At 39.4% G+C, this 27,785-nt stretch overlaps 2 protein-coding genes across 4 annotated transcripts; one reads left to right on the forward strand and one right to left on the reverse strand.

Moving 5' to 3' along the window:
• On the forward strand, window positions 1–19,403 carry ttc32 (tetratricopeptide repeat domain 32). Of its 3 annotated transcripts, none has more exons than XM_055635404.1 (5): window positions 1–199; window positions 15,002–15,214; window positions 17,256–17,318; window positions 17,669–17,805; window positions 19,245–19,403. In XM_055635404.1, exons 1-5 carry the CDS (start codon window positions 81–83, stop codon window positions 19,313–19,315), a joined length of 603 nt encoding a protein of 200 aa, XP_055491379.1. In that variant the 5' UTR covers window positions 1–80; the 3' UTR covers window positions 19,316–19,403. The 3 variants fall into 3 exon arrangements, with proteins under 3 accessions (XP_055491379.1, XP_055491382.1, XP_055491381.1); XM_055635406.1 differs by lacking the exon at window positions 1–199 and adding an exon at window positions 10,779–11,100; XM_055635407.1 differs by lacking the exons at window positions 15,002–15,214; window positions 17,256–17,318; window positions 17,669–17,805; window positions 19,245–19,403 and adding exons at window positions 3,193–3,359; window positions 7,936–8,214 and having other exon boundaries at window positions 5–199.
• On the reverse strand, window positions 19,403–27,785 carry LOC129697654 (uncharacterized). Its single transcript, XM_055636366.1, has 17 exons — window positions 27,536–27,785; window positions 27,017–27,088; window positions 26,745–26,938; window positions 26,597–26,670; window positions 26,074–26,324; window positions 25,852–25,990; window positions 25,566–25,774; window positions 24,445–24,675; window positions 24,249–24,366; window positions 23,982–24,205; window positions 23,790–23,887; window positions 23,591–23,716; window positions 23,428–23,443; window positions 22,946–23,325; window positions 22,055–22,193; window positions 21,827–21,911; window positions 19,403–21,748 (listed from the first exon to the last, which is right to left on the reverse strand). The coding sequence occupies exons 1-17, from the start codon at window positions 27,626–27,628 to the stop codon at window positions 21,441–21,443; spliced, it is 2,757 nt and encodes a 918-aa protein (XP_055492341.1). The 5' UTR covers window positions 27,629–27,785; the 3' UTR covers window positions 19,403–21,440.

Raw genomic sequence — 27,785 nt, forward strand, 5'->3', positions numbered from 1 at the left:
CGTTGAAACGGCTGCCGGGCTCTGGGCGGAGCAATGCGAGGAAGTGGAGCAGTAAATGCTGTGGAAGGGTTGTGTGGGGAATGGAGTGTCGGGCCGTCCTGGCAGAAGCGAACCTGCAGTTCCAGAGGCAGGACTTGATGCGGGCAGAGGAAAGCTACTCCAGGTTCATTCACATGTGCAGAGAGCGGCAGCAGAGAGTGTGAGTGAGACTCGGGGCACAGGCAGCATCGCTCGGCCAGCGGGGCATTTAGTGACCAGCAGACCTTTGATCGGGCCTTTCCTTGCAACCTCTCCGCCTCTTGCAATATAAACAAACACCGCAGGAGTGAAATAAAGTCAGTGCACGGTCGCTTAATATCATGGGATCACCGCATCACATCACATCCCACCGAATTACAAAACCTCTGTAGATCAGTGTACTTTTTAAACCACTTAGACACACGGACCTTAACACTGTTTGTATCACGATGGCATTAATCGGAAAACCCAACTCCCAGTTTTTGTGACCAGTTTACAAAACAAAAAGACAAAGTGCTGGAGTAGTATCAGTTGGTTAAACAACTTGTAAGGAAAACAATTTTTTCGCCGGCACATTAAATCCAACAATTTTGGATACCAGTAACAAGTATTGATAAAGATTTAATGATTCTCTTTATACTTATGTAGGCTTTGTTTTTGTGCCACGAATTGCCCCTGTACAATTTAATTTTACGTTATAACATTTTCCCTTTTTCCAATCATTGACCTTTGTCCCTTTCCTCTTCACCGTCCTCTGCAATTTTCTCTGTACTCACATGGGTTACAAGCCAGGGCCATTAACTCTTCCCAGAATACTCAAGGAGGTGGCCCTAGAAATCGTGGATGCATTGGCGATCATATTCGAATGTTCTCTTTACTCTGGATCAGTTCCTGTGGACTGGAGGGTAGTTAATGTAACTCCTATTTTTAAGAAAAGAGGGAGAGAGAAAACGAGGAATTATAGACGTTAACCTTACATCGTTAGTGGGGAAAATGCTTGTCGATTATAATAATAATAATATTATTATAATAATATCTTTTGTCATTGCACATAAGCGCAACGAGATTTGGTATGCAGCTTCCATCCGATGTCATAACTTAAATAACTAATAACATTTAGATTTAGATACCCCGAGAACATGGTTTATAAAAATAACTAAAATAGTCAAAACAGTTCAAACAGACTAAAATGCAGATGTGTCTGTGCGACGTGACCATCCGAGGGAGACAGTCCATGGGGGGGCTCTCAGCAGGGCCAGTTCAGAGCCTCTATAGCTTTGGGAATGAAGCTGTTCCTGAGTCTGGAGGTTCGGGTGTAGAAGGCCTTGTAACGTCTGCCGGAGGGAAGTAGTTTGAACAGTCCATTCAAGGGTATGAGGAGTCTTTATGGATGCTGACGGACTTCCTGGGGCACTGTGTGTGGTAGATGCCCCCCAAGGCTGGTAGCCTTTTTTAAAGATGTTAAATATTAAAGATGTTATAGCAGCGCATTTGGAAATCAGTGGCAGGATCGGTCAAAGTCAGCATGGATTTATGAAGGGGAAATCATGCTTGACTAAACTTCTGGAATTTTTTGAGGATGTAACAAGTAGAATGGTTAAGGGAGAGCCAGTGGATGTGGTATATCTGGACTTTCAAAAAGCCTTTGGAGAGGTCCCATACAAGAGATTAGTGTGCAAAATTAGAGCACATGGTATTGTGGGTAGGGTATTGACATGGATAGAGAACTAGTTGGCGGACAGGAAAGAGTAGGAATTAACAGGTCCTTTTCAGAATGGCAGTGACTATTGGGGTGCCGCAAGTCTCGGTGCTGGGACCCCAATTATGTACAATATATATTACAGAATGAGACGAGGAAATTAAATGTGACATCTCCAAGTTTGGGGATGACACAAAGCTGGGTGGCAGTGTGAGCTGTGTGAGCTGCTATGAGGCTGCAGGATGACTTGGATAGGTTGGGTGAGTGGGCAGATGCAGTATAATGTGGATAAATGTGAGGTTATCTACTTTGGTGGCAAGAACAGGAAAAGCAGATTATTATCTGAATGGAGTTAGATTAGGAAAATGGGAGGTGCAACGAGACCTGGGTGTGCTTGTCCATCAGTCACTGAAAGTAAGCATGCAGGTACAGCAGGCAGTGAAGAATGCTAATGGCATGTTCATTGCAAGAGGATTTGTGTTTAGGAGCAAGTTGGTCTTTCTGCAGTGAGACTGCACCTGGAGTATTGTGTGTAATTTTGGTCTCATAATTTGAGGAAGGACATTATTGTTATTGAGGGAGTTCAGCGTAGGTTCACAAGGTTAATTCCCGGGATGGTAAGACTGACATATGATGAAAGAATGGGTCGACTGGGCTTATATTCACTGGAATTTAGAAGGAAGAGGGGAGATCTTATAGAAACATACACAATTTTTAAAGGATTGGACAAGCTAGATGCAGGAAACATGTTCCGATGTTGGGGGTGTCCAGAACCAGGGGTCACAGTTTAAGAATAAGGGGTAGGCCATTTAGGACTGAGATGAGGAAAAACCTCTTCACCCAGAGAGTTGTAAATCTGTGGAATTCTCTGCCACAGAAGGCAGTGGAGGCCAACTCACTGGATGTTTTCAAGAGAGAGACAGAGATTTAGCTGTTTGGGCTAAAGGAATCAAGGGATATGGGGGAAAAGCAGGAACGGGGTCTTGATTTTAGATGATCAACTGGCTCAAATGGCCTACTCTTGCACCGATGTTTCTATGTTTCCCAGATCCTACCTTAACTGATGAGTATTTCCATCAGTTTGTTTCATTTTCCAATTTTTTTGCTTTTATTACCTGTATAAATGAATTTTAAAATTTTAATTCTGATCAACGGCTCATTCTTAAGTTTCTGTTAGTCACACACCAAGTAGAATAAATCATAATATAATTTCTACTGTTCTTCCATGAAATATACCACGCTTGACATTCCCAGATTATAATGCAGTTGATTATTTTAAGACATCTAAAATGTAGCTGCTTCTTGGTTTAGACAGGCAGCACCCCTCATACAACCCATCCATGTTTGAGCTACTTCATTTATGGGAAGCACACATGCTATATATGATTTTACAGCCATTAATAACTTCAAATCAGAACACAAAATTGTTGTTGATAACATCTCTGTAACCTGTAGTATTGTTCTTTGTTATGCAGCAAATGTTGTGCTCAGGACTTGGCTAATGCATACAACAACAGAGGCCAGATCAAGTACTTAAGAGTAGACTTTTATGAAGCTATGGATGATTACACATTAGCAATTGAACACAAGGAAGACTTTGAAGTTCCATATTATAATCGAGGATTAATAAAATATAGATTAGGTAATATTTGTTTTTCTTTTGAGTCTGTATGTGTTTCCTTAATAGATTAGTGACATTAGATCAGTTGTCTTTCTATGAGGCATATGTTATATACTGTTTTAAAGTTGGGTATTTAATTTGTACTTACAATCATGCTGTTTGTCTAGCTTTGATGAAAAACTTTGTGTTCTTGATTACTTTTCAGGTAATTTTCCCATTGCCAGCAGAATCTTGAAGTATGGTTTATCTTTATGTGGGTGTTGGAGTAGAACCTCTTTGATATGAGGCTCAGCAAAGAACTCCAATATTGGCCTTGACAATCAACTTGCAAAGAGAAATAGAGATTTTGTCAACAATGTTTCCTTTAGCAATTTCCTCAACAGTTTAAGTTTACGAACTATATCATTTGAAATAAAATTCCAGTTTATTGGCAAAATAGTGAGCATCTGGTTAGTCAGCACGCCATCTTCCAGATGCCTCAACATCCTCACAATTAGAGGCTTTAAGAGAGCATTTCATCATCCTATTATTTAGACTGGTGACCTGATACATTTTTTTCTTCAGAAATACATTCAGTATTCTTGAGGAAGATAATAGCTTAGACCTGGGTTTATGGATGATTCCATTTAGTTTCATCAGTGGATTTCTTCTGACACCACAAACTAGTCCAGTTATTAAAAACAAAACTATCGTTGACCTTTTATTCAGCTTGGCCACATATTTATTTTTGATCGTTTCCAAGAAAGTATTGGAAAAAGCGATTTGATTTAGTCAATGGGTCTCCACAAATGGTCTGATACTTGATGCATGTCCAGAATCAGATTTGGATCAGTTTATCATCATATACACTAAGATGCAATGACATTCCTTGTTCTTGGAACTCGAGTAACGAGCATACATGATAATGACTGATACAATACATTCAACAAATGCCACACAAAGATTGTGATCTGTGGTTAACCCCCAACCACAAAAGGTAATTAAGAAAGTTGTTGATAAATTAATTGTGGAGGTTTATCAGAAATAAGTAAATTGCTAGAAAATGTCACACTATTTGATATGTGAAAGACATGAACACAATTCTACTAGAAAGCCCCAGGGAGCTTGTGAGAGATAGAAACATAGAAACATAGAAATTAGGTGCAGGAGTAGGCCATTCGGCCCTTCGAGCCTGCACCACCATTCAAAATGATCATGGATGATCATCCAACTCAGTATCCCGTACCTGCCTTCTCTCCATACCCTCTGATCCCCTTAGCCACAAGGGCCACATCTAACTCCCTCTTAAATATAGCCAATGAACTGGCCTCGACTACCCTCTGCGGCAGAGAGTTCCAGAGATTCACCACTCTCTGTGTGAAAAAAGTTCTTCTCATCTCGGTTTTAAAGGATTTCCCCCTTATCCTTAAGCTGTGACCCCTTGTCCTGGACTTCCCCAACATCGGGAGCAATCTTCCTGCATCTAGCCTGTCCAACCCCTTAAGAATTTTGTAAGTTTCTATAAGCTGGGAATAGACACCCAAAGGCATAGAGAATGAATTATTTACTTTCCTGTCTTGTCTTCACCAATACCCAATAGTGGAACCACTAAGTATTTTTGTTATATTAATTACTCCACATTTATTGCTTCTACATCTTATTCTGTTCCTAACTGGAACTTGCATATCTTTTTGCTGAACCCATCTCCAAAATGATCAGTACCTTGCATTATTTTAAACTGTCTTATCTTCCACAACTCCCCTCAAGCATAGCTTGATCTATGATGCAAACATTCATCTCATAAAATAAAGGTTAACCATATAACCATATAACAATTACAGCATGGAAACAGGCCATCTCGGCCCCAGAAGTCAGTGCCGAACAATTATTTTCCCCTAGTCCCATCTGCCTGCACTCAGGACCATAACCCTCCATTCCTTTCTCATCCATATACCTATCCAATTTATTTTTAAATGATAAAATCGAACCTGCCTCCACCACTTCCACTGGAAGCTCATTCCACACAGCTACCACTCCCTGAGTAAAGAAGTTCCCCCTCATATTACCCCTAAACTTCTGTCCCTTAATTCTGAAGTCATGTCCTCTTGTTTGAATCTTCCCTACTCTCAATGGGAAAAGCTTGTCAACTCTGTCTATCCCTCTCATCAATTTAAAGACCTCTATCAAGTCCCCGCTTAACCTTCTGCACTCCAGAGAATAAAGACCTAACTTATTCAACCTTTCTCTGTAACTTAGTTGCTGAAACCCAGGCAACATTCTAGTAAATCTCCTCTGTACTCTCTCTATTTTGTTGACATCCTTCCTATAACTGGGCAACCAAAATTGTACACCATACTCTAGATTTGGTCTCACCAATGCCTTGTACAATTTTAACATTACATCCCAACTTCTATACTCAATGCTCTGATTTATAAAGGCTAGCATACCAAAAGCTTTCTTTACCACCCTATCTATATGAGATTCCACCTTCAGGGAACTATGCACAGTTATTCCTAGATCCCTCTGTTCAACTGCATTCCTCAATTCGCTACCATTTACCATGTACGTCCTATTTTGATTTATCCTGCCAAGATGTAGCACCTCACACTTATCAGCATTAAACTCCATCTGCCATCTTTCAGCCCATTCTTCCAAATGGTCTAAATCTCTCTGTAGACTTTGGAAATCTACTTCATTATCCACAACACCACCTATCTTAGTATCATCTGCATACTTACTAACCCAATTTACCAAACCTTCATCCAGATCATTGATGTACATGACAAACAACAGTGGACCCAACACAGATCCCTGAGGCACCCCACTAGTCACCTGCCTCCAACCTGACAAACAGCCATCCACCATTACTCTCTGGCGTCTCCCATTCAGCCACTGTTGAATCCATCCAAGGTTCTCCAACAATTGTGTAGTAGCTTAAGACAACAAGTAAACTACCACTTTTACGAACACCAGTTCAATCCTCGAGCTTCCATCTGTCCATCTTTCTCTTTCCACATATCAATATTTCTAAGATTCTGACTTCACTTAAGTTTTCCATTGTATACAAGCTCTAAATACATTTACCTTGATGCTTTTTTCTTTCTACATTAACCATGAGCTCAGAACATTTACTCAATTCTTGCAGGTTGTAACCTGGAGTTACTTTTTATACATCCACCTTAATTTGGTCTTAGAAATATTAAATTCTTGAAATAATCAACATCTGTTAGTTTAACTTTTCTGTCACTCTTCCCATTTTAGTTTAGTTTTTAACTTTATGACCCTTGCATTAGTTTCTATACACTGTACAGATTAGAATTAGCTTTTATAATGTAGGACATATTGTGACAAGTGTATAGTCTGCCACCTAGAGGCTACAAAGAAGTGTTATCCAGTGAAGGTTCGGGGTTCCAGTTTCGGGTCTCGTCCCGAAACGTCACCCATTCCGTCTTTCCAGAGATGCTGCCTGTCCCGCTGAGTTACTCTAGCATTTGTGTCTACGGTTTAAACCGGCATCTGCATTTCCTTCCTACACATCCAGTGAAGGTAAGTAGGTTTATACAATGAGGTAGAGTTGTGCACCATTGTTGGAGATGCACTATTTAATATTTGAAATATAATTTTAAGATAAATGGATCGTTTTGTTGCATTAGTTTTGCATTTTCATATAAAGAATACTCAATTCATTTTTTAAATATTTGTATATAATTTGCTTTTGCAACAGCGGACATCTCTTGCAGATAGTATTTTCAGGGTTCTCTGTACGTCACAAATTATCTTCAATCACACACATTGTAATTTAGTTCAAAGGTCAGTTTATTGTCACGTGTATCAATTAAGGTACAGTGAAGGTCAGTGTTACTTTATCAATATTCGGGAATTTACTGCATCTCATTATTGTGTGATTATCATCACCATATTATCTGTTGAGAGTAACTACGTTCAGAGTGATTAAAATAATCGATAATCTCTCATTACATATTATTGTTTTGTTACATCAAATCTTAACACAGAAGATTTTAGTAATTATTTTAAACACAACACTGGGAAAGTTGACTTTTCAGGCCAGTAACTTCATCTGAAGTATCAACCTACCATTGCCTCACCACATCAGAGACCCAGGTTCAAAACTGACCTCTGCTGCGGTCTGTGTGGAATTTGTACTGTACATTCTCCATGACCACATGGGCTTCAAAGACATACAGGTTTGTAAGTTAATTGGCTTCTGTATATTGTCCCTAATGTGTAGGATAAAACTCTTGTACCAGTGATTGTTGTTCGGCGTGGACTCAGTGTGTTGAAGGGCCTGTTTCCATGCTGTATCTCTAAATTAATAGACAAAATGCTGGAGTAACTTAGTAAGTAGAGCAACATGCACGCAGCAGGTCAGATGCTGCCTGACCTGCTGAGTTACTGCAGCACGTTGTGTCCTTTTGTGTTTTAACCAGCATTTACAATACCTTATTTCTACAGCCTATATTAGTAATCTAATTTTGCTTATTTTGGTTCCACATTTCAATTCTGCATTTTCTTGTGAAAGTTGTGCACTTTACATTTTTTTTTTTTTAAACTTTAACAAATAGAAAACTGAACTTACTTGCAACATTTTCCTTTGTAGGATTTTTTGACCAGGCATTGGAAGACTTCAAGAAAGCATTGGCCTTGAATCCAGATTTTATAGATGCGAGACTGAGTCTTGATCAGACACTAATAGATAAAAAGAAAGGAAGAAAACAGTGAAACATCGCAGTTTGGCCACAAACATTAGTTTTGTGTTTGCACAATTTAAGTAAATAATATCAAAAATACACTTCTAAAAAAATATTTTGTATGGGTTGATTGTTGAAGTTGATATTGCTTGTATCTGCTGTGAAATTTAATACAATGAAAATTACTATGGTGTCCAAATGATCACTCTTATTTTTGGATTGTAGTTACCATCACAGGATTAGAGTCTGAAGTCACATATTGTCCAGGAATAAGGATAACATATTTCTCTCCCTACAATTTATGACAATCTGCTAATTTCATAATTGTCATTACTGTTTATTCCAGAGTTGTTATGTGAATTAAATGTATATACCATAATAGGAATTGACCTGGCATCTTTACATCTAAAGCATAGGTTTCTGAATACCCAGCAAGTTACTTAACCATTATGTTGTTAACCATGTGGTGATCTTTTTTTAAACTTAAAAACATATTTAGAATATTTTATTTTCCAAAATAAAACTGGTAAGTCAGTTACATAAATGCAGATGACACAAAGTTGGATGACAGTGAGGAGGATGCTATGAGAATGCAGGTGACTTGGACAGGTTGGGTGAATGGGCAGATGTATGGCAGATGCAGTTTAATGTGGATACATTTGAGGTTATCCACTTTGGTAGCAAAAACAGGAAGGTAGATTATTATCTAAATGGTGTCACGTTGAGAAAAGGGGAAGTACAACGGGATCTGGGGATCCTTGTTCATCAGTCAATGAAAGTAAGCATGCAGGTACATCAGGCAATGAAGAATGCGACTGGCATGTTGGCCTTTATAACAAGAGGAGTTGAGTATAGAGGTCCATCTGCAGTTGTACAGGGCCCTAGTGAGACCACACCTGGAGTGCATTTTTGGAGTGCATTGTGTGCATTTTTTATCTCCAAATTTGAGGAAGGACATTCTTGCCATTGCGGGAGTGCAGCGTCGGTTCATAAGGTTAATTCCCGGGATGGCGAGACTATCATATGCTGAGAGAATGGAGCGGCTGGGCTTGTATAATCTGGAATGTAGAAGGATGAGAGGGTATCTTATTGAAACATAAGATTATTAAGGGTTTGGACGCGCTAGAGGCAGGAAACATGTTCCCGATGTTGGGAGAGTCCAGAACCAGGGGCCACAGTTTAAGAATAAGCCATTTAGAACAGAGATGAAGAAATACTTTTTTTTCCACAGAGAGTTGTGAGTCTGTGGAATTCTATGCCTCAGAGGGCAGTGGAGGCCGGTTCTCTGGAAACTTTTGAGAGCTAGATAGGGCTCTTGAAGATAGCGGAGTCAGGGGATGGGGGGAGAAGACAAGAATGGGGTGCTGATTGTGGATGATCAGCCATGATCACATTGAATGGCGGTGATGGCTTGAAGGGCCGTGTGGCCTACTCCTGCACCTGTTGTCTAGTGTCTTACCAGTAAATCATCAGAAATCTCAACTTAACAAACCATTTGGTCGTTTGGGAACATGCAAGTCAGTAACTGACTTTAGTTGAATCCCACTTACCTGCTTCTATGTGCACAACCTTGAAGATTATGACCCTTCAACTATGCAGCCAAGTACATTAGACTTAATAGACATTTCTACATCCAGGAGTTCCAGTTCCAAACTACTGGTTGAGCAATTGGTTATTGGTTTCTTCTTTATTGTCACAGTTTTCCTCACTGTCACCCCATTACACGATGGATGTGGAGGCTTTGAAGGTGGTACAGTAGCGGTTCACCTACCTGGATTAGAGGGCATTCGCTAGAAGGAGAGGATGGCCAAATCAGGATTTTTTTTTCTTTGGCATAAGAGTGGCTGAGGGGAGACCTGATGGAAATATATAAAATTATGAGAAGCATAGATAGGGTAGACAGTCCGAACCTTTTTGCCAGAGTGCAATTGTCAGACTAAAGTGAAAAGGGGAAGGTTTAACAGAGAAATATGGTACAAGTGTTTTTCCTTTACAGCGAGCGATGGATGTCTGGAATTCGTTGACAGAGGTGATGGCTGAGGCAGATACAATAGTGGCATTTGTGAGGCTTTTGGATAGGCATATGGAAAAGCAGGGAGTGGAGAAATATGGATCATATGTAGACAGAGGAGATTAATTTAACTCGGCATTATGTTCTGCAAGAGCATTGTGGGCCGAAGGGCCTGGCCCTGTGCTGTACTGTTTTATGTATTATCTTTGTGATCCTGCTTCTCAACCTCCAAATCTCTATATTTACTCCGTCGGACTTCGGTCCTTTGACAACCCATGTTGTTGATACCAATGTATTTGACGACCTCTGGCTGCTCAGCGAGTATAGACGTTGGGAGGTCATGTTGCAGTTTTATAAGACATAAGTGAGGCCACATTTAGGGTAATGTATTCAGTTTTGGGCACCGTGTTGTAGGAAAGGTGTTGCCAAGCTGGAAAGGGTGCAGAGAAGTTTTAAGAGGATGTTGCCAGGACTCAAGGGCCTGAGCTATAGGGAGGCTAGGACTCTATTCCTTGGAGCATTGGGGGATGAGGGGTGATGTACAGAATCGTGAGAGGAATAGATGCGGTAAACACACAATCTCTTGCCAGAGTCGCGGAATCGAGAACCAGAGGACATAGGTTTAAGGTGAGGGGAAGAGGAGGACGGACCCGAGGGGTGACTTTTTAAAAAAAACACATCTTCGCACTTTGCGTCTGTAGATGTTTGCATTGTCCCGTTTACCTGCTCCGAGAAAGGTACATTCGCGAAAGGCTTGAATTACTGATTTGAAGCAGAATGAATACAAATCCTTCTTTAAAACAGCTGGAATGCAGATATGCCGGTCTAAATGTCGACAATCCTCAATTATGTCAAAATGAAAGTTAGCGCAGTCGTTTAGTGAAAGCGGATGTTGGATACTTTTGTTTGAAAGACTCGCTTTAAGGTCACCTGGAGTTGCAATGTGAACGGGCTGAGCGTGGATTGGTGTACGGGAGTTTAGCGCGGTGTTGTTGGAAACGAGTGCAGGTCGTTCAGGTGGAGAGTGGGTGCCTGGGGAAAAGGAGCCGATCCTGCGATCACAGTGAGTTGTAGCAGCGACTTGGACGTTGTCAGCCAACGAGCTTTGGCGGCTCTTCTGACAACTCAATTTTACAGACACCCACTGCATTCGATATTTAAGAGCCCACTTATAAAGGGACAAAACCTTCCGTCTGTTTGCATATAGTCGTCCATTTCGGGTAGATATCCACGTTACCGTGTTATCTCTGAACAGAGTAAGGGGTGCACTGTTTAACCCGGCTTCATGGGCTAAAGAGCTGTTTGCCGAGAGACAAGTAGGTGGTTTGTAGAGATGTGTGGAAAGGAATCAGAGGCATTAGCAATGAGTCTTCTGGCGAGCAAGACGTTGGATGTCATTGGCCTAGAAAGATGCAGAAAAGATTTACGAGGAGCAAACTACAAAGAACTGGAATAACTCAGCGGGCCAGGCAGCATCTGTGGAGGGAATGGACAGGCGACGTTTGGGTTCCTTCTTCAGACAAGAAAAGTCTCTGTCGTCAGACTAAGTTGCTAGGGTTAGAAGGACTGAGTGAAACAGAGAAGTTGGGCAAGCTAGGATTATTCTTTGGAGCGTCGGAGACAGATGGGAGATCTTATAGAGGTGTATATAACCACGAGAGGGATGGATTGGATAAATGCATGCAGTCTCCCCCCCCCCCCCACAGTACGGGAATCAAGAACTAGAGGGCATGGGTTTAAGGCGAGAGGGGAAAGATTTAACAGGAGTCCGTGGGGCAACCTTTTCCACACAGAGGGTGTGGTTGAGGCAAGTGGAATAACATAATTGAAAAAATATTTCATCATGTTTAGAGGGATATGGATGAAATGTGGGCAAATGGTGCCTAGATTAGGTGGTGTGGATGGATGGATGGGTTAAAGAGCCATATGACACAATGATTTAATGACTCTACATATTACAGTCATCACTCTTATTTTCTTCCTATTCCATTCCTGCCACATTCTGAACAGTGTTGTGTTCCTTCCCTTGCTTTCCAACCCGATTAACCCCTTTTAACATTCCCCGTCAAAGAATGGATGGCACAGGCTGAGATATTTTCTCTCTCTCAACATCTTTCCCTTGTACGTGCTCAGCATATCTCTGAATCCAACAAACAATTCCGCTCAGAATTAAACTTTGATAAAGATGAAAATCAATTAAAAATGGGAAAATGTTCCATCTTTCACCAGCCTCTATCTTTTGTTAATAATGTTTTGGGAATCAACTTTTCCCAATTGCTATCAATTGCGGGTGAGGAGGCAAATTACCACGTTTTTCCTGCTGCCACCAATGTAGACGCATTGTGAGTACAGAGGCGAATAAAAAGGGGCTTCAGTGGATACCGAGTAGACAGAACACAAGGTGGAAAAATGTGAGGCCAACCTCATTGTTGAATTAGTGAAAAGCAGAGTATTTGTTCAACAGTGAGAGATTGAGTAGTGTTGATATTCAGTGGGGCCCCGAGAACACTTACACATACAAAAAATAGAATGCTAGAAAAAATTAAAACGACCCAAAAGGGCCACATAGTCCACTCTTGCTCCTATATCCTGTGTTTATAATCACTGAAGATCATTTCAGGCAACAACATAGGTGGATGATTAACCATTTTTTAATTTTTTTTTAAATACATAAAAGTCAGGACATGGGGGAAAAATATGAATTATGGAATCCTGTCAATTTGATGAATTTTGTTGTGTCTCATAAACAGCACAATGACTTCCTATATTTTCAGTCTTGACCACAAATTACTCTGTTCAAAATACTTCCTTAAAATCATTATAATAATAATACATTTTATTTATGGGCGCCTTTCAAGAGTCTCAAGGACACCTTACAAAAAATTAGCAGGTAGAGGAAAAACATGCAAGGGGAATGAAATAAATAGTAGAGACATGACCAGCACACAAAGTAAATACAGAATTCAATACAAAACACAGTACGAGGCAATTAATGCACAGATGAAAAGGGACGGCACGTGGGGCTAAGGATAGGCAGAGGTGAAGAGATGGGTCTTGAGGTGGGACTGGAAGATGGTGAGGGACACGGAATTGCGGATCAGTTGGGGGAGGGAGTTCCAGAGCCTGGGAGCTGCCCTGGAGAAGGCTCTGTCCCCAAAACTGCGGAGGTTGGACTTGTGGATAGAGAGGCGACCAGCTGATGTGGATCTGAGGGACCGTGAGGGTTGGTAGGGGGAGAGGAGGTCAGTGAGATATGGGGGGGGGGGGCAGATGGTGGAGGGCTTTGTAGGTGAGGATCAGGATTTTGTAGGTGATCCGGTGGGAGATGGGAAGCCAGTGAAGTTGTTTGAGGACTGGAGTGATGTGATGCCAGGATTTGGTGTGGGTGATGAGTCGGGCGGCTGCGTTCTGGACCAGTTGAAGTCGGTTGATGTAGGTGGAGCTGATACCAAGGAGAAGTGAGTTGCAATAGTCCAGTCGGGAGGAGATGAAGGCATGGATGAGTCTTTCAGCAGCGGGCGGTATGAGAGAGGGTCTGAGTTTGGCGATGTTGCGGAGATGAAAGAAGGATATTATGACCAATATAGACGGTTAACCAAAATTTAAGTATTAAAATTTAATTGCACCATTATTTAAATTTTCACTGGACTGACACAGAATATCATCAAAACACTCGGCTGGGGGCTAGATTTCAAATCATACAGTAATAACCTTCACTCCAATTCACATGGTGGGTATATGGAATGAACTGCCAGGAGATACTTCAGGCAGGTACAAAAACAATATTTAAAAGACACTTGGACAGATATGTGAATAGGAACGGTTTTCAGGGATATGGACCAAATGCTGGCAAATGGGATGAACTTAGATGGGGCATCTGTGTCAGCATGAATGATTTGGGCTGAAGGGCCTGTTGGAAGTGCTATATGACTACAGTAACTATGGAGCGTTATACTATGTGAGATTTCTAACATTGTATCACACGACTGATTTCAGTAAAACATACCCACCCTCTCCCAAACAGATTGATTTCTATAAGCACTAACACCATTTTACATATTGAAAGAATAGAAATTAGGTGGAGTAGGCCATTTATCAATATGATCATGGCGAACCTGGCTGCTGCTACCATTTGTCTTCCTACTCGCCTTTACTCAGCTTTGGTACAGCTGGGTATCCAGTACAATTTGATGCCAATGCTGGTGAAAGGGCACAAAAAAGGGTTTTGTGCCCTTGCTGTATTTCTTCTGAATCTGAGTCTACGGCAGTTTCTATGATTTTGGCTGCACTTGGTCTTCAAGGGAGCAGAGGTCACACAAACCAGACATGCAGTTGGAGTGAGCTGTCAGTGTAGCTAAAATGGAATGCACATAGAAAATAGGTGTAGGAGTAGGTCATTCGCCACTTCAAGCCAGCACCGCCATTCAATCTGATCATGCCTGATCATCCACAATCAGCACCCTGTACCGACCATCTCCCCATATCCCTCGATTCCGCTAGACCAAAGAGCTCTATCCAACTCTTTTGAATGCATCCAGTGAATTGGCCTCCACTGCCTTCCGAGGCAGAGCATTCCACAAATTCACAACACTGGGTGAAAAAGTTTTTCATCATCTCAGTTCTAAATAGCCTACCCCTTATTCTTAAACTGTGCCCCCAGGTTCTGGACTCCCCCAAAAAAAGTTTACATTCTTCCACAGGGCTTGTATTCACTGGAATTTAGAAGGACGAGGGGATCTTATAGAAACATAAAATTATTGAGGGATTGGACACATTAGATGTAGGAAACATGTCCAATCCCCAATCATTTTATGTTTATATAAGATCCCCTCATCCTTCTAAATTCCAGTGAATACAAGCCCTGTGGAAGAAAGTCAACTTTTATTTACTTTGCATCCATCTGAAAAAAGTTTATTTACAGCATAAACTTGCAGTACTTTAGCTTCCTGTGCTAACTCTCATAGGCTGATGAGCAACATGGAGGATTGGTGTCGACAGCATTACCTGAACGATAACACAATTAATCAGCTAAAACACCAGGTGCTTTTCACACGTGAAGGCATAAATAGCCTGACCAGGAATGACATTGAAAACATGAACATAAGCTTGGGCCAGAAAACAGCATTAAGACATCTATTATGCTCAGAAAATGCCCAAGCTAGGATGAAGCAAAGCAAGTAAGTTCTGTGTTATGAAGGGTTTAAGTAAATACTGTGTGATTGGTGCTTCATTTGTAATGAAAGATGAATATCTACATCCAAACAGAGACAAAAAGAAACTGCAGATGCTGGAATGAGCAAAGAGCTGGAGGAACTTAGTGGTTTTGGCAGCGTATGAGGGGGGAATGAGTAGTGGCATTTCAGACTCTGAAGTCAGTCTGAAGATGGGTCCCAACTTGAAACATCATCTGGCCATTCCCTCCCCAGATGCCGCTTGGCTTACTGAGTTCCTACAGCACTATGTGCTTTGTTCAAATCTGCATATTACTTGAGACTTAAATTAAGTATAAATTAAGTCTAGTTGAAAGATGCGAATGACCAGCTGAGGGGGTCCTGGTATGTAGGAAATAAACCATCCGAAGCAAACCAAAACGGTAATGCATGCAGAAGAATCCAAATCATAGCCATTTCAGATTGCAGATACTTTAATCCTTAATGGGACATCAGGGTAAAGTCTTAAGTTACTATCATCCAGATTCAATTCTTAAGTATTGAACAAATGAGGTGATTCCAGGAATAATTTAAATAGAAATAAATTCAGAAAACATTAAAAGCGAAATTCCATATATGTAAATAGTTAAGCCCAAGCAATAATACAATTTCTCTGGCTTGATAGAAACAGAAAAACTTCAAGAAATTAACCAAATATTTCTAAAATATGAAGTGCCTTTTAAAATTACATGAAAATAGCAGCAAAGTTTGTCTTCAAACCTTTGAATGAGAGATTTGCGAGAGATATATCGATATTAGTTTGATTGCTTATCAAACTATATCGATTTCTATCTCTCGCAAATCTCTGATCAAATCAATGTTGAGAATCAATTGATCAAGACATCCAAAAGTTAGGAAATACATTTTAATAGTGCAAAAAATAAACAAAATTGAGAATTAACAAATACTGCCATAATTACAGAATTACAAAGTATTTATGCAAAAATATGCTTCATTGAATTGTGCTCAATTTTACTATGATAAAGATTTTAATGTTATTAAAAATTAAAAAAATTCCATGATTTTAAATGTGCAAAGATAAATTTAAAAATCAATCGACAAGCCTTATCAACAACTGTATCTGATGCATTCACTGCAGGCAATAGGAAAGTTAAGATGTTCTATCAACTGTCACTGAGGAACCAGATCTTTTCATTATAAATTTAAACAGAGAAAATAAAAATTTATTTAGTTGTGTTCTTCCATTTACCGAACAGTACAGGAACCATTCCTTCGACCCACAATGCCCGTGCTGAACATGATCTTAGGTTAGATGGACACAGATTGCTGGAGTAACTTAGCAGGTCAGGCAGCAACTCAGGAGAAAAAGGATAGGTGACATTTCGGGTCGGATGGGCCTGACCGCTGAGTTACTCTAGCACTGCGTGTCTATCTTGGATATAGACCATCATCTGTTGTTTTTGCATGATGCCAGGTAAATTAATCTTCTCTGCCTGCATGTTATCCATATCCCTTCATTCCCTGAATTTCCATATGCTTATTGTATCAATTTACTCCACCACCCATGGCAGCACCTTCCAGGCACCCACTACACTCAAGAGTAAAACAAACTTGCACTGCACATCTCCATTATAGCTTATCCCTCTCATCTTAAAGTTATGTCTTTGCCATTTCCACCCTGGAAAAAAAGGTTCCTTTTTTTTAATTATTTTTTTTTTATTATTATTTTTAAAAACTGGTTCCCCCTCAGCCTCTGTGGCTCCAGAGAAAAGAATCCATCTTTGGAATACTAATTCTGATGTTGGACTGAAGAATGTTGTGAATCATTGCAATTTTCTCAGTCTAAATTTCACAAAAAAAAAATTAAACAAAGAATGTTTCTGTAAAGCTTTATTTGAACATCCAATAATTACAAAGTCAAATTTCACACATTTAATGCATCTTAATATCTTTATGCTGAAGTTAATAACTCCAGAGTAAGAAATTGCACACCATCCGTTTTATTTATATTGGAATAATATGTCACTAACAATTTTTAATACTTCAGGATTCCACAAACAGATTATATCGATTATGGGTGGATACACAACATTACTGAACTCTTCATTTTGTAAGTGCTCTCAAATTATTAGTTATTTAGTTTATTTTTGGATCTATGAAAAGTGAAATGCAACACTAAAAAAATAAAAAACTTTTCCCATGTTCGTGATAAGAAATGAAAACTTTACCTTATTTTTCTTTTGTGGCAATCCTCTCTTTACTTCAATAATCGCATGATGTTTGTGCTTCGGAGGAAGTTATATACACATTTTAAAAATTGGAGCCAAAAAAGTTTTTGTATACAATGACTAACTGCAATCTCTCATTACATAGAATTGTGTTGCGTTAATAATGAAGCACATGTTAAAGAATTTATAGAAACAACTGCAGTGACCGGATTCTCTTCCATGATCAAAATAGGTGTGACGGTTGTGGAATAGACCCAATTATAGGCACCAGATTTGTGTGCAACCAATGTGACAATTTTGACTACTGCTCTACCTGCTTTCACACAAGAAATCATAAAGACCATTCATTTGCCAGAATTGATTATCCAGGTATGTTAGAGTTCTGTCCAGATACCCAATGTCTAACATGTGATGCAAAGTTGCACTAAAAAGGAACTCCAACACATAATTCATTTAAAATCCTGGAAACATGCATAATATTGATCGACAAGACATTTATTTTTGTAACCATTGCTGACCCGATCTTGCTCAAGCTGGCGTTTCAGAACATCAATCTCTCAACTACTCACGGAATCTAATCCAACCTATTGTAGATGGAACCCAGAATGTCAGATTAAAGCACCTTGTCAGCTCTAACCGAATGGCTTCAGCCCCTGCCAAAGGCTGGCATGGTTGTGCCTGGACAGCAGTTCACTTGCTCAGGCTGGTTCACTGCGGGGTGCGGAGGGTCATATTTGGTGTAGGAGAATAGACCTCACTGTAAATCTAGAGCAGAATGTACGATTTAGTTGGATGCAGATAAACAAGGTTGGTGGATGGAAAGAACTGCAGATGCTGGTTTAAACCCAAGCCACAAAAAGCTGGAGTAACTCAGCAGGACAGGCAGCATTTCTGGAGAGAAGGAATGGGTGACGTTTCGGGTCGAGTCAAGTTGACCCGAAATGTCACCCATTCCTTCTCTCCAGAGGTGCTGTCTGTCCTGCTGAGTAACTCTAGCTTTGAGCCTAACAAGGTTGCTGGTCCAGGATGAAATGTTTGAGTCAAAGCTAAACGATCCACAAACACAGCTGCCATGATTTGCTTTTATTTAGCTTCCCCCCCCCCCCAAAAAAAAAGTACACTTTGCATTTATGTTAGCCAAACTAGTTTGAAGTGAAAGACTTCAAGTGAAATCGGCAAGCCGATTTTACCACCACAAAAATAAATGTCAGGTACACAGGCTTGACCACAAGCAAATTCAGTCTCCAACATGGCCCCTTAAGAACGACTCCCAAGCTATTCAAATTGAGAAACCCGCTCCTCACCACCACCAGCATTTAATCCATGGCAAACGTTGCAGACTGGGAGAGGAGCAATGGGCAAAAAGAACATACTATTGGAACATTGCATTCTAAAAGAGATTAATCTTTTAAATTGCGCATGTTCATTAATTATACGTGTTCAAATATGGGTCTTTTGCAAATGGCTAATTTTAAATTCCTGCCCCTTTTACAGGAAAACTGTCAGCACAAAGAGGTGGTAGGTTTGGATGATTTTATCCTTGTCATTAGACCAACCTTTAAAATCGCCCAGTTTCCCCCAAAACATTTGACTTTAGACCAAACAAAAAAAAAACTAAGATAATCTGATGTCCCGGCAATACAATACCAAATTCTATCAAAGAATACTGCTCGTGGGCTGAACTGCAAAAACAATTAATCACTGTGTACATAAAACATGCAACAATAGAATGGTTGATAATTGGACTCAAATCTTATAGCTTTGCTCTTTGATCAGAGCTTTAGTGATTATTTTTTCCCTCTCTCTAGGGTCACAATTAATTTATGTTGGAAGATCAGGCAACAAAATACCTCAACAGAAAGATTTTTTACAGTATTGAAAGATAACCGTCAAGATTTGATGTATTGAATTAAAGACAAAACTAATCAATAAAATAGAAGCTTCTGGGACAATACCCATGTTTAAATCAATAAGGAAACAATGTGAAATAAATGGAAAATGTTGGATGAAGAGCTTTTCATGGAGTAAAATGGATGAATTAAAATAATGTTTTTAAAACTGCTGCTTGTTTTCATCTTGCATTCATAAACAGGCACCAAAAGAAAAAGACACTGCAAATAGCACCTTAATTGAAGATTAAAAATTGGGCGAGTGTATTTGACTATCAAGGGCGTCATGAGTTATGGGGAGAAGGCAAGAGAATGGGGTTGAGGGGGAAAGAAATCAACCATGATTGAATGGTAGAGTAGACTTGATGGGCTAAATGGTGTCATTCTGCTCCTAAAACTCATGAACAAATTTATGGGAGTATAGATGAAGATTAATCACTTTTTCCTTTCTCCCAACCAAAATTGCAGCCGAATCAATACAAATGGCATACTATAGGGAGGCACAGGAAAATACGGTGGTTTTTTTGGGGTGTAAGAGGAAAAAAAAAGTTCTTCGGAAGAAAAAACCAAGTCAAAATTAGCCACTTGCCAGTCTATTTTAAACTAAAAAAAATGATTGGAGAACATTCACTTAGATATCACAAGGTTTTGCAGATTGCTTAAAATCAATATGCAGGTTATGTGATGGCAGACTCTATGCATCTGTGACCTGAATCTGCATTGTCTAGCATGGTAGCAGAAATATGAACATTTTCCTCCCACCACAGGAGGGGAAATTCATATTTGTTTAAAAAACACACTGGATCACTTGCATTTGTCACAGATGATAATTTTGGCCATGGCAAGATACACTAGGTTGTACCAGCACTACTTTTACTAAGGTCCTGTAGGGTAGGAGATACGACAGGGTGGTAAAAGTTTATTTAAAAAATAAATAAATAAAAGGCACTAAAAAGAAAAAACAGCTTCATAGTAAAGATACTGAAAGCCGATCTAACCAAAGCAGAGTTTCACCTCCAATATTGCCACATGAACCTTTACACTAAAATAATACAATTGTTCCATGGGACTTGTACAATTTCCAATGTCAGTAAAACCAATTAAGGGTTATTTGCCTGTAATCTTGAAAGATCAACACCAATCCTATAATCTGTTCAATTGAAAGTTGAACTCCTTTAACGAGTTGAAGGTTAACAAACACAATTAAGATCCTGGCTGGTAGATAGATGTGGTAAAGACCATGAAGCTAGTATTTTCCACTGTCAGAGGTGCAGAATTTGGATTGCAGTTTTGCAGATATATCAATTCATGACTTGACCACAAGATTTGTCAAGTGCAGTCTTGCAGATCAAATCTGCTCAAAGCAGGTAGGGATACACATTCACTACAGAAATCTTGCCCAGCTATTTAAAAACCTAAAAATAGTAAGTTGCTTGCAATGTCATAATATTTAGTTTAACCACTTTTGCCAACCCATATTAGTCAATAATTCATAGGACAGACGGTTCAAAAGTACCTGGAATTAAGTGGGGCATGCAAAGTGGAGATTTGAGATCCACATAAAATATGGTATTAGAGCTACCATGGACTGTATCTACCAGAGAATCTGAAGGAGAGGATGAGACAGTTAAAGGGAAGCCAGTTTAATCAATATACTTTTATTTGCCTAATGATACACATGCACTCTTACAAGAATTATTGCAACAATCAAGAAAATTGCCAAACCGCTTCCTAGCACCCATTGCCAATACGATCGTGTTAGTCCACCTGGAAATCAAGAGAAGATTGAATACTTTCATACTTCACATGCCAGTTCCCATGCATCTGCCCAACCCACTGAAATGTTATATTAGCAATGGATCTGAAAAAAGTACATTCAAATTCATCCAATTTCAGACTTGTGACTTGCTTTATGGGGTTGTGTGCAATTGCAGCCACTCTTTAGTGCTCAGTTTGCAAGATCACTTATTTGGAAAGTTCCCTCTCCACCCCAAATCAGACTCGGATGGCTTTCCCTCCACCAAAAAGAAATGCAATAGTAACAAGTCAATTTCAATGCCGGAAAGCACAAACCTTCAGAAAACAATATTGTATGTCATTGATAACTAGAAAAAGCTACTCCTCCAGTAAAAAGTCTGAAGTACATGGGCAGTCTAGCAAAGCATGCCTTCGCAGGAATGTCAGCAAATATATGGAATGGTCATAAAGTGTGTGTTGTAGTGTCAGTCCCAAGCTTTGCAGAATCAAAACTGCCAATTTAAAATCACTGCCACTTGTAAAGTGCCCATGAAATTCAGCAATATGCCATTCCAAAAAGAAAGTCAACTCGCCTTCAGTTTTTGCATGTTCCAACCTGCCAGCAAAAAGCCAAACTTCTCCAAGTGACACATATTCTTTGTGCATGTTCAGGTAGGTACTCTGGCCTGGAAAAAACACGTTAAAATCTTCACAGAAAATTCAAATTTAAGTAAGCAATATGTACATTAGGTCTCATCAATTACCTTTTTCTACTGTGCATTGTCCATCGCAAGAAAAATTTGTATCTGGATTATTAATGCAGATCACAACACTGCAGTGGCCATATATCTACAAATACAATGACAATATCCATTTGGTGAATCAAACTACATGTGGTTTCTACATGAAAAGTCAGCAATGTGGACAGATGAAGCAAAACAGTGTTTACTATTAAATTCAAATGGGTGAAGTTTTGCAGTCTCCAGACTTACTTTTTCAGGCAACACCGTTTCTGGTGGGAGAGATAGTTTCTGTATTTTTACTTCAAATCTTTTCAGCTGGTGAAAGTTCTGGGTGGTGTTGGATGCAGGATGGAATGTAGTGACAAATATTTCTTCATTGCTTGCACAACTGTTCAGAAAACAAATTTAGTTTAGACAGATTAGGCATGCAGGTGCAGCAGGCAGTAAAGAAAGCGAATGGTATGTTAGCTTTCATTGCGAAAAGATTTGAGTATTGGAGCAGGGAGGTTCTACTGCAGTTGTACAGGGTCTTGGTGAGACCACACCTGGAGTATTGCGTACAGTTTTGGTCTCCAAATCTGAGTAAGGACATTATTGCCATAGAGGGAGTGCAGAGAAGGTTCACCAGACTGATTCCTGGGATGTCAGGACTGTCTTATGAAGAAAGACTGGATAGACTTGGTTTATACTCTCTAGAATTTAGGAGATTGCGAGGGGATCTTATAGAAACTTACAAAATTCTTAAGGGGTTGGACAGGCTAGATGCAGGAAGATTGTTCCCGATGTTGGGGAAGTCCAGGACAAGGGGTCACAGCAAGGATAAGGGGGAAATCCTTTAAAACCGAGATGAGAAGAACTTTTTTCACACAGAGAGTGGTGAATCTCTGGAACTCTCTGCCACAGAGGGTAGTTGAGGCCAGTTCATTGGCTATATTTAAGAGGGAGTTAAATGTGGCCCTTGTGGCTAAGGGGATCAGGGGGTATGGAGAGAAGGCAGGTACAGGATACCGAGTTGGATGATCAGCCATGATCATATTGAATGGCGGTGCAGGCTCGAAGGGCCTACTCCTGCACCCAATTTCTATGTTTCTATGAGGACCAGGGACAGTAACAAGGGATGCACACTTTTTCACTCCTTACCCAGCCCTGATAACATGCCATTGCGGTAGGCTGTTGCGATCAGGAGTTGTAGTCATCCAGCAATGATCTAACACCAGGTCAGTTTGACGATTGTTATTGTTCAGAAGCTCAACTTCAAAATAAAGGGTTTGTGTCCAATTCAAAGCCACTGGATATTCTTCATCCTTGTAAAAATCAAAGTAATCAGCAGCTATGGAAACAGAAGGATTGTGTTTAAAATGGGCAAGTGTGGGGAGTAGCAAACTCATCTTGCTTTTGCAAATAAACATTTTGCTTACTTTTGTAAATCTTAGAGTACAGTTCTGAAGTATGCCTTGGTCTCTTGACTCCTGGAAGAGGAAATAAACAATTTTTCCACAACAGGTTGACAAGCCAGCCTTCTGTATTCACAACAGACTGGTATACAAAGTGTCATAGATGTCTTTTCCAGAACAGGTAATTGAAGGGAGCATAAAGCAATATTTTAACAGACACCAAAATACATTCCCTTGTGGCAAGCTAAATATATCAAAGCATTCAATTTTAATGTACAATATAATTGACCAGAGAGCACTTTTCCCTGGATCTCAGTATATATGTGACAACAATAAGCCATGACCATGGTGGTAGTGTGTCTATTGTAGAGTTATTTTCAAAGTACTTCACTAATTCAAGCCATACTTACCCCTCACTATTTGCAAATTGGCAGGATGCCGGGCATCTTTCTGGTATCTCTTCACAACCCCAACAGACAGAGTATTGTTCACTTCAAATCGACAGGTAACTGTTAAACTACGGTTAGGGGAAAGAAAGTGTTACTACTCGCATCTACATTTAAGTATCGATTTTGTCTAATTCAACCTACCGATAATCAGGGTCTCTAGTTATCACTGGGAAGTTCACAGGAATAACTTCTCTTGGGTATGAAACTTCATTCTTATAGATCAAGTAATTCCCACGAATCTAAGAATATTACATAACCACAATTAAAAATTGGATTATTGAATTTTGGAAGCCTTAATGAGACACGTACAAGGGAGCCTCCCATCCACTCAACTGTTCTGGTGGTGCCACAACTATTAATGTTGAACTTAAAGAGTGCTTTATGATCGTTAAATTCTTTTGGTTGGCATTTTCCATCATTTAGAACCATTTTACCAGGATCCAGGTCAGGTAGTGTATCCACAACTGCCGTGATCACCATTGTTCCATTTGGAAAGCACACTAACAAGGAAATTAAATAGTTAGATACTTGCAAGATTTGAAAAACACACACCTTCATTTTATTTTTTTGAAAAACCCCCCAAAAATAAATAAATCGTGCCTGCAAGATCTCCAGGAAGAAAATTGCAGGCTACAGAAAAGTGAATCTGAATCTTCATTGTATTTTTGTCCTTCAATGTCAGGTTGAGTCTTGCTGCAATTCTTTGAAGACTCAGTTCCTGAGGAGGAGCCAGAGAACAAGTTACTCAGAAAATTGGGAAATAAAAGTGTGGAGGCACAAAATAAAAATTACATACCTCATAAATCACACTCCTTCCAGAAAGTGGAACACCAATTAAAATATGGGTTGCATTATCCACAAGCAAGTATCCATAATTTTGTGAAGATTGTTGTGTTATCAGAAGGTCATCAATGAATGGAAGCCAATAGTCGACTAAATTTCCTTGAGTTACTAGTAGATACAAGTTCTTATCATCACAGTACCCAGTAGCCTTGGGCAATACTGGAGGAAAGAGAAAATAATTAAACTACAGATGAACTCTGCTTCAACATGAAGGAAGGAAGTGTTTGATTACTCACCAATATCTGGTATTTCATGTACTATTTTTACATGCTGATGAAAAGGTTCATTTTCTGGAATTATTTTGAATATATAGATGACATCAAATATGTAGAGGCGAATGTTAGTATGTAGGTGCTGGAAGACAAAAATGATCCACTTGGCATGTCAAAGCAAGTTGTTTATTTGTTGTACAAAAATGACCAAACATTTTCCTTTTGATTATCCTTTATCATACACCTTCCAAGCAAAAGTTATGAACAGTCAATCCAAGGTTCATATCAACCAAGTTATTTACATTTTAAACATTATTAAATGCCCAAAAGGAGAGAATGAAATAGATATTTTGGTGATGCAGTTTCTTTTAATTCCAAGAGTGGGAAGCTTATTCAGAATTGTAATATCCTTTTCAGCATCGTGTGGCAAAATGAGAAAAAGTCTGGCAATCCCATCATGGAAACACTGAAGCAGTCAGATCTGATGACAACCTTGCCTTTATGAGCAAGAGAGTTTCAATACCAGGGCAGATTTAATAACAAAGTTAGGTACCTCTGTGGCACCATCAACATGTTGGATGGTGTGCAATGTTTTACCCCATTGACACAAAAGTAACCCAAATCAAAATTTGAATTAGTGCTAGTGCAAATTTACTCTCAAATTAATTGCAATTTTGTTTAATAGCTCAAAGTAGTGAGACAAGCTTCACTGCGTTTACTTAGTTCAAGATTACTCGATCAGCAAATGATGAATTCAACCAATCGTTATGTAGCCTTGCAATAGTAGGACCTCAAAGATTATGGGATAACCATCCAGTCAAGCATTCAATTCAGAATTTGAAAGTTAGATTGGTTACTTTACCTCTTGCTCTATATTTTCATTCTCAAATGGAACTTCCACTACGTAGACTTTGGTGTTGTTAGGCAGTGGCATTTCATAGATTGTGAACCCAGTCTTGTTTGCCTCATCCACTGGGATTATCTGTGTACCTACAGTTAAAGCTACAAGCTCTACATCAGGAAGGAAGTTTCCTACAGAAACATTGAATGTGCGCTTTTCTGGAATGGTATCTGCAAGGGGAAAAAAATAATAAAAAAAATTATTCATTGCATTATTCCACATAAGTAGTCCTACTCACAATACTTACTATTGGTCACAATTGGTGGCCGAGGCATGAAGGGAGAGGCAACTGGATGGATGATTGTGTATTTGGTCAGCTCCCATTGATGTTCTGCAAGCAGTTCTATCGAGTACACAATGCCGTACTGTCCTTGAACTACATGGCTCTAAAACACAAGTTAATGATGGATTAAGTAGCAGTCACAACTGCACTTTACGAATTTAAAACCTCACTGATAAGTGTACAAACCTTATAATTTCCACCTTTTGCTCCAATAGGAATAGTGACAACAATGTTTGTGTCATTGTATGCCAGTGGATAATTCAGCTCTGCCATTTTATCTGGGGTTAGAGGAACACCATTAACTCCCAAAACAATAGAGTTATCATAGAACTGTTCTTCATGAGAGGAAAGTGTTGGGATGACTCTTGGTATTCTCCAGATGATCTCATCTTCAGTGTAAGTAGTGCCACCTGTTAAAGAGCAAGAATGCCTTTTAGCTTTTATACTTCACCTATAGGTGATGACTAACATGTCCAACACTCAACCAGATAAGCAATATTGGTGGACAAAACCACAATTCAAATTGATCAAGATTGCATGCAACACGTCTTGGCATCAGTTCACCATATTGATACACAAAGGCCATCTACACATGCTGGTTTAGATTACATGTAGAAGAAAATCATTAAGGGTTGTGGCACTTTAACTGTATACATGAGGGGTGGGGTAAGGAAAAAGGGGGAAACTTGATAACCAAAAAAATATTCACCTGTAGGACAGGCCACTGTTGTGTCAATCAAGAGGATCATCCATTCTTGTTTGTAGAAAGTAGTTGATCGAATGCTTGAAATGGGGCACATTTTCTACCTAGCAATGTATTATAGAGAGTTATTGCAGAAATAGATTTGTCAAATTACTTTTTGTAAAGCAATTTTGCACTCACCAGTAACAGTTCAACTTCAGTTGCATTGTAGGGAGCTCTTAACAATAGACGTGAAACTGTAGTGTCAATTCTGTAATGATTACTCAATGTTTCATTGACAGTCATTGTCTCCATTCCTTCAGGAAGATGAAATACAACTTGCCAAATGGCATTTTCAGCTTCTTGAGCCTAAATAGTGGAGAATAAAGTTAATGCAAGCAGTTTGTGCTCAACAGAGGGGAGAAATGAAAACAGTAAGCAACTTACAGATGGAACTGCTGCCATCCAATCTTCATTGTGGTCATTCTCAATTCCTGGTATTACTCTTTGTACTGAAACCTAACCAAGAAAAAAGCAAAAATGTTGCAATTATACCGCAAAACTCGTAATGTGTACAACTAAATTTCCCATCAATTGTTGAGCCTCCCAGAGGCATCATGGGACCCCAACTCAATGAAACACCAGTGATGGGAGGCACATTTTAGCACTGTATAGGCAGTGCCCATCTTTTGACCTATATTCAGAGATGTGATTGAAAATGAACATTAAATTAGAATTATTAGTGTGAATAAGTGACTTAGATCCCCTTTAAAGAGAATCTTGTTCTACAGGTCAATATCCAAGTACAATATCACAAATTAATTGATTAACTCAAGGACAAGCAAGATCAGAAAATTAGAAAGCAGAGAAGGCAATTTTAGTTTTAGTGCAATATCTTTAATTGACAAGATGGCAGCTCTGAACAACAGTACATAAATCTAAGTGTCACTTTCATACAAAGCATACCTCCATGTAGTTTTGCTCACACAAGATTTCTCGTGCTTGCCATGGAAAATAGGAACAGCTCATTGTATGCAAGTAAGTTGATGCTCGCTCCATGGGACCAAACTGAATTTGTAGATTCAGGCTAAATAAATCATCACCCTGGAAATAAGAGCAAAAAATAAATAAACATCCAAGTCAGAGCATTCTGGCTGCAAATAATGATGCCAAGTATTAGATTTCTGCTGTTACTGAAAATTATTTCAAAATGAAG

This window comes from Leucoraja erinacea, chromosome 5, assembly GCF_028641065.1.
Source record: "Leucoraja erinacea ecotype New England chromosome 5, Leri_hhj_1, whole genome shotgun sequence".
Taxonomy (NCBI): Eukaryota; Metazoa; Chordata; class Chondrichthyes; order Rajiformes; family Rajidae; genus Leucoraja; species Leucoraja erinaceus.

Excerpts from the sequence above, each read along its gene's own strand:
- ttc32 (XM_055635404.1), top strand. The coding sequence starts at position 81 with ATGGAGTGTCGGGCCGTCCTGGCAGAAGCGAACCTGCAGTTCCAGAGG. Across the intron at positions 17,319-17,668 it reads ATTACTGAACTCTTCATTTT|GTGTGACGGTTGTGGAATAG; the intron begins GTAAGTGCTCTC and ends TGATCAAAATAG. Across the intron at positions 17,806-19,244 it reads TGCCAGAATTGATTATCCAG|GGTCACAATTAATTTATGTT; the intron begins GTATGTTAGAGT and ends CCCTCTCTCTAG.
- LOC129697654 (XM_055636366.1), bottom strand. The coding sequence starts at position 27,628 with ATGGAGCGAGCATCAACTTACTTGCATACAATGAGCTGTTCCTATTTT. Across the intron at positions 24,676-25,565 it reads ATGAAAATATAGAGCAAGAG|TTTAATTATTTTCTCTTTCC; the intron begins GTAAAGTAACCA and ends GTTCATCTGTAG. Across the intron at positions 21,749-21,826 it reads ACAATGCACAGTAGAAAAAG|GCCAGAGTACCTACCTGAAC; the intron begins GTAATTGATGAG and ends TGTTTTTTCCAG.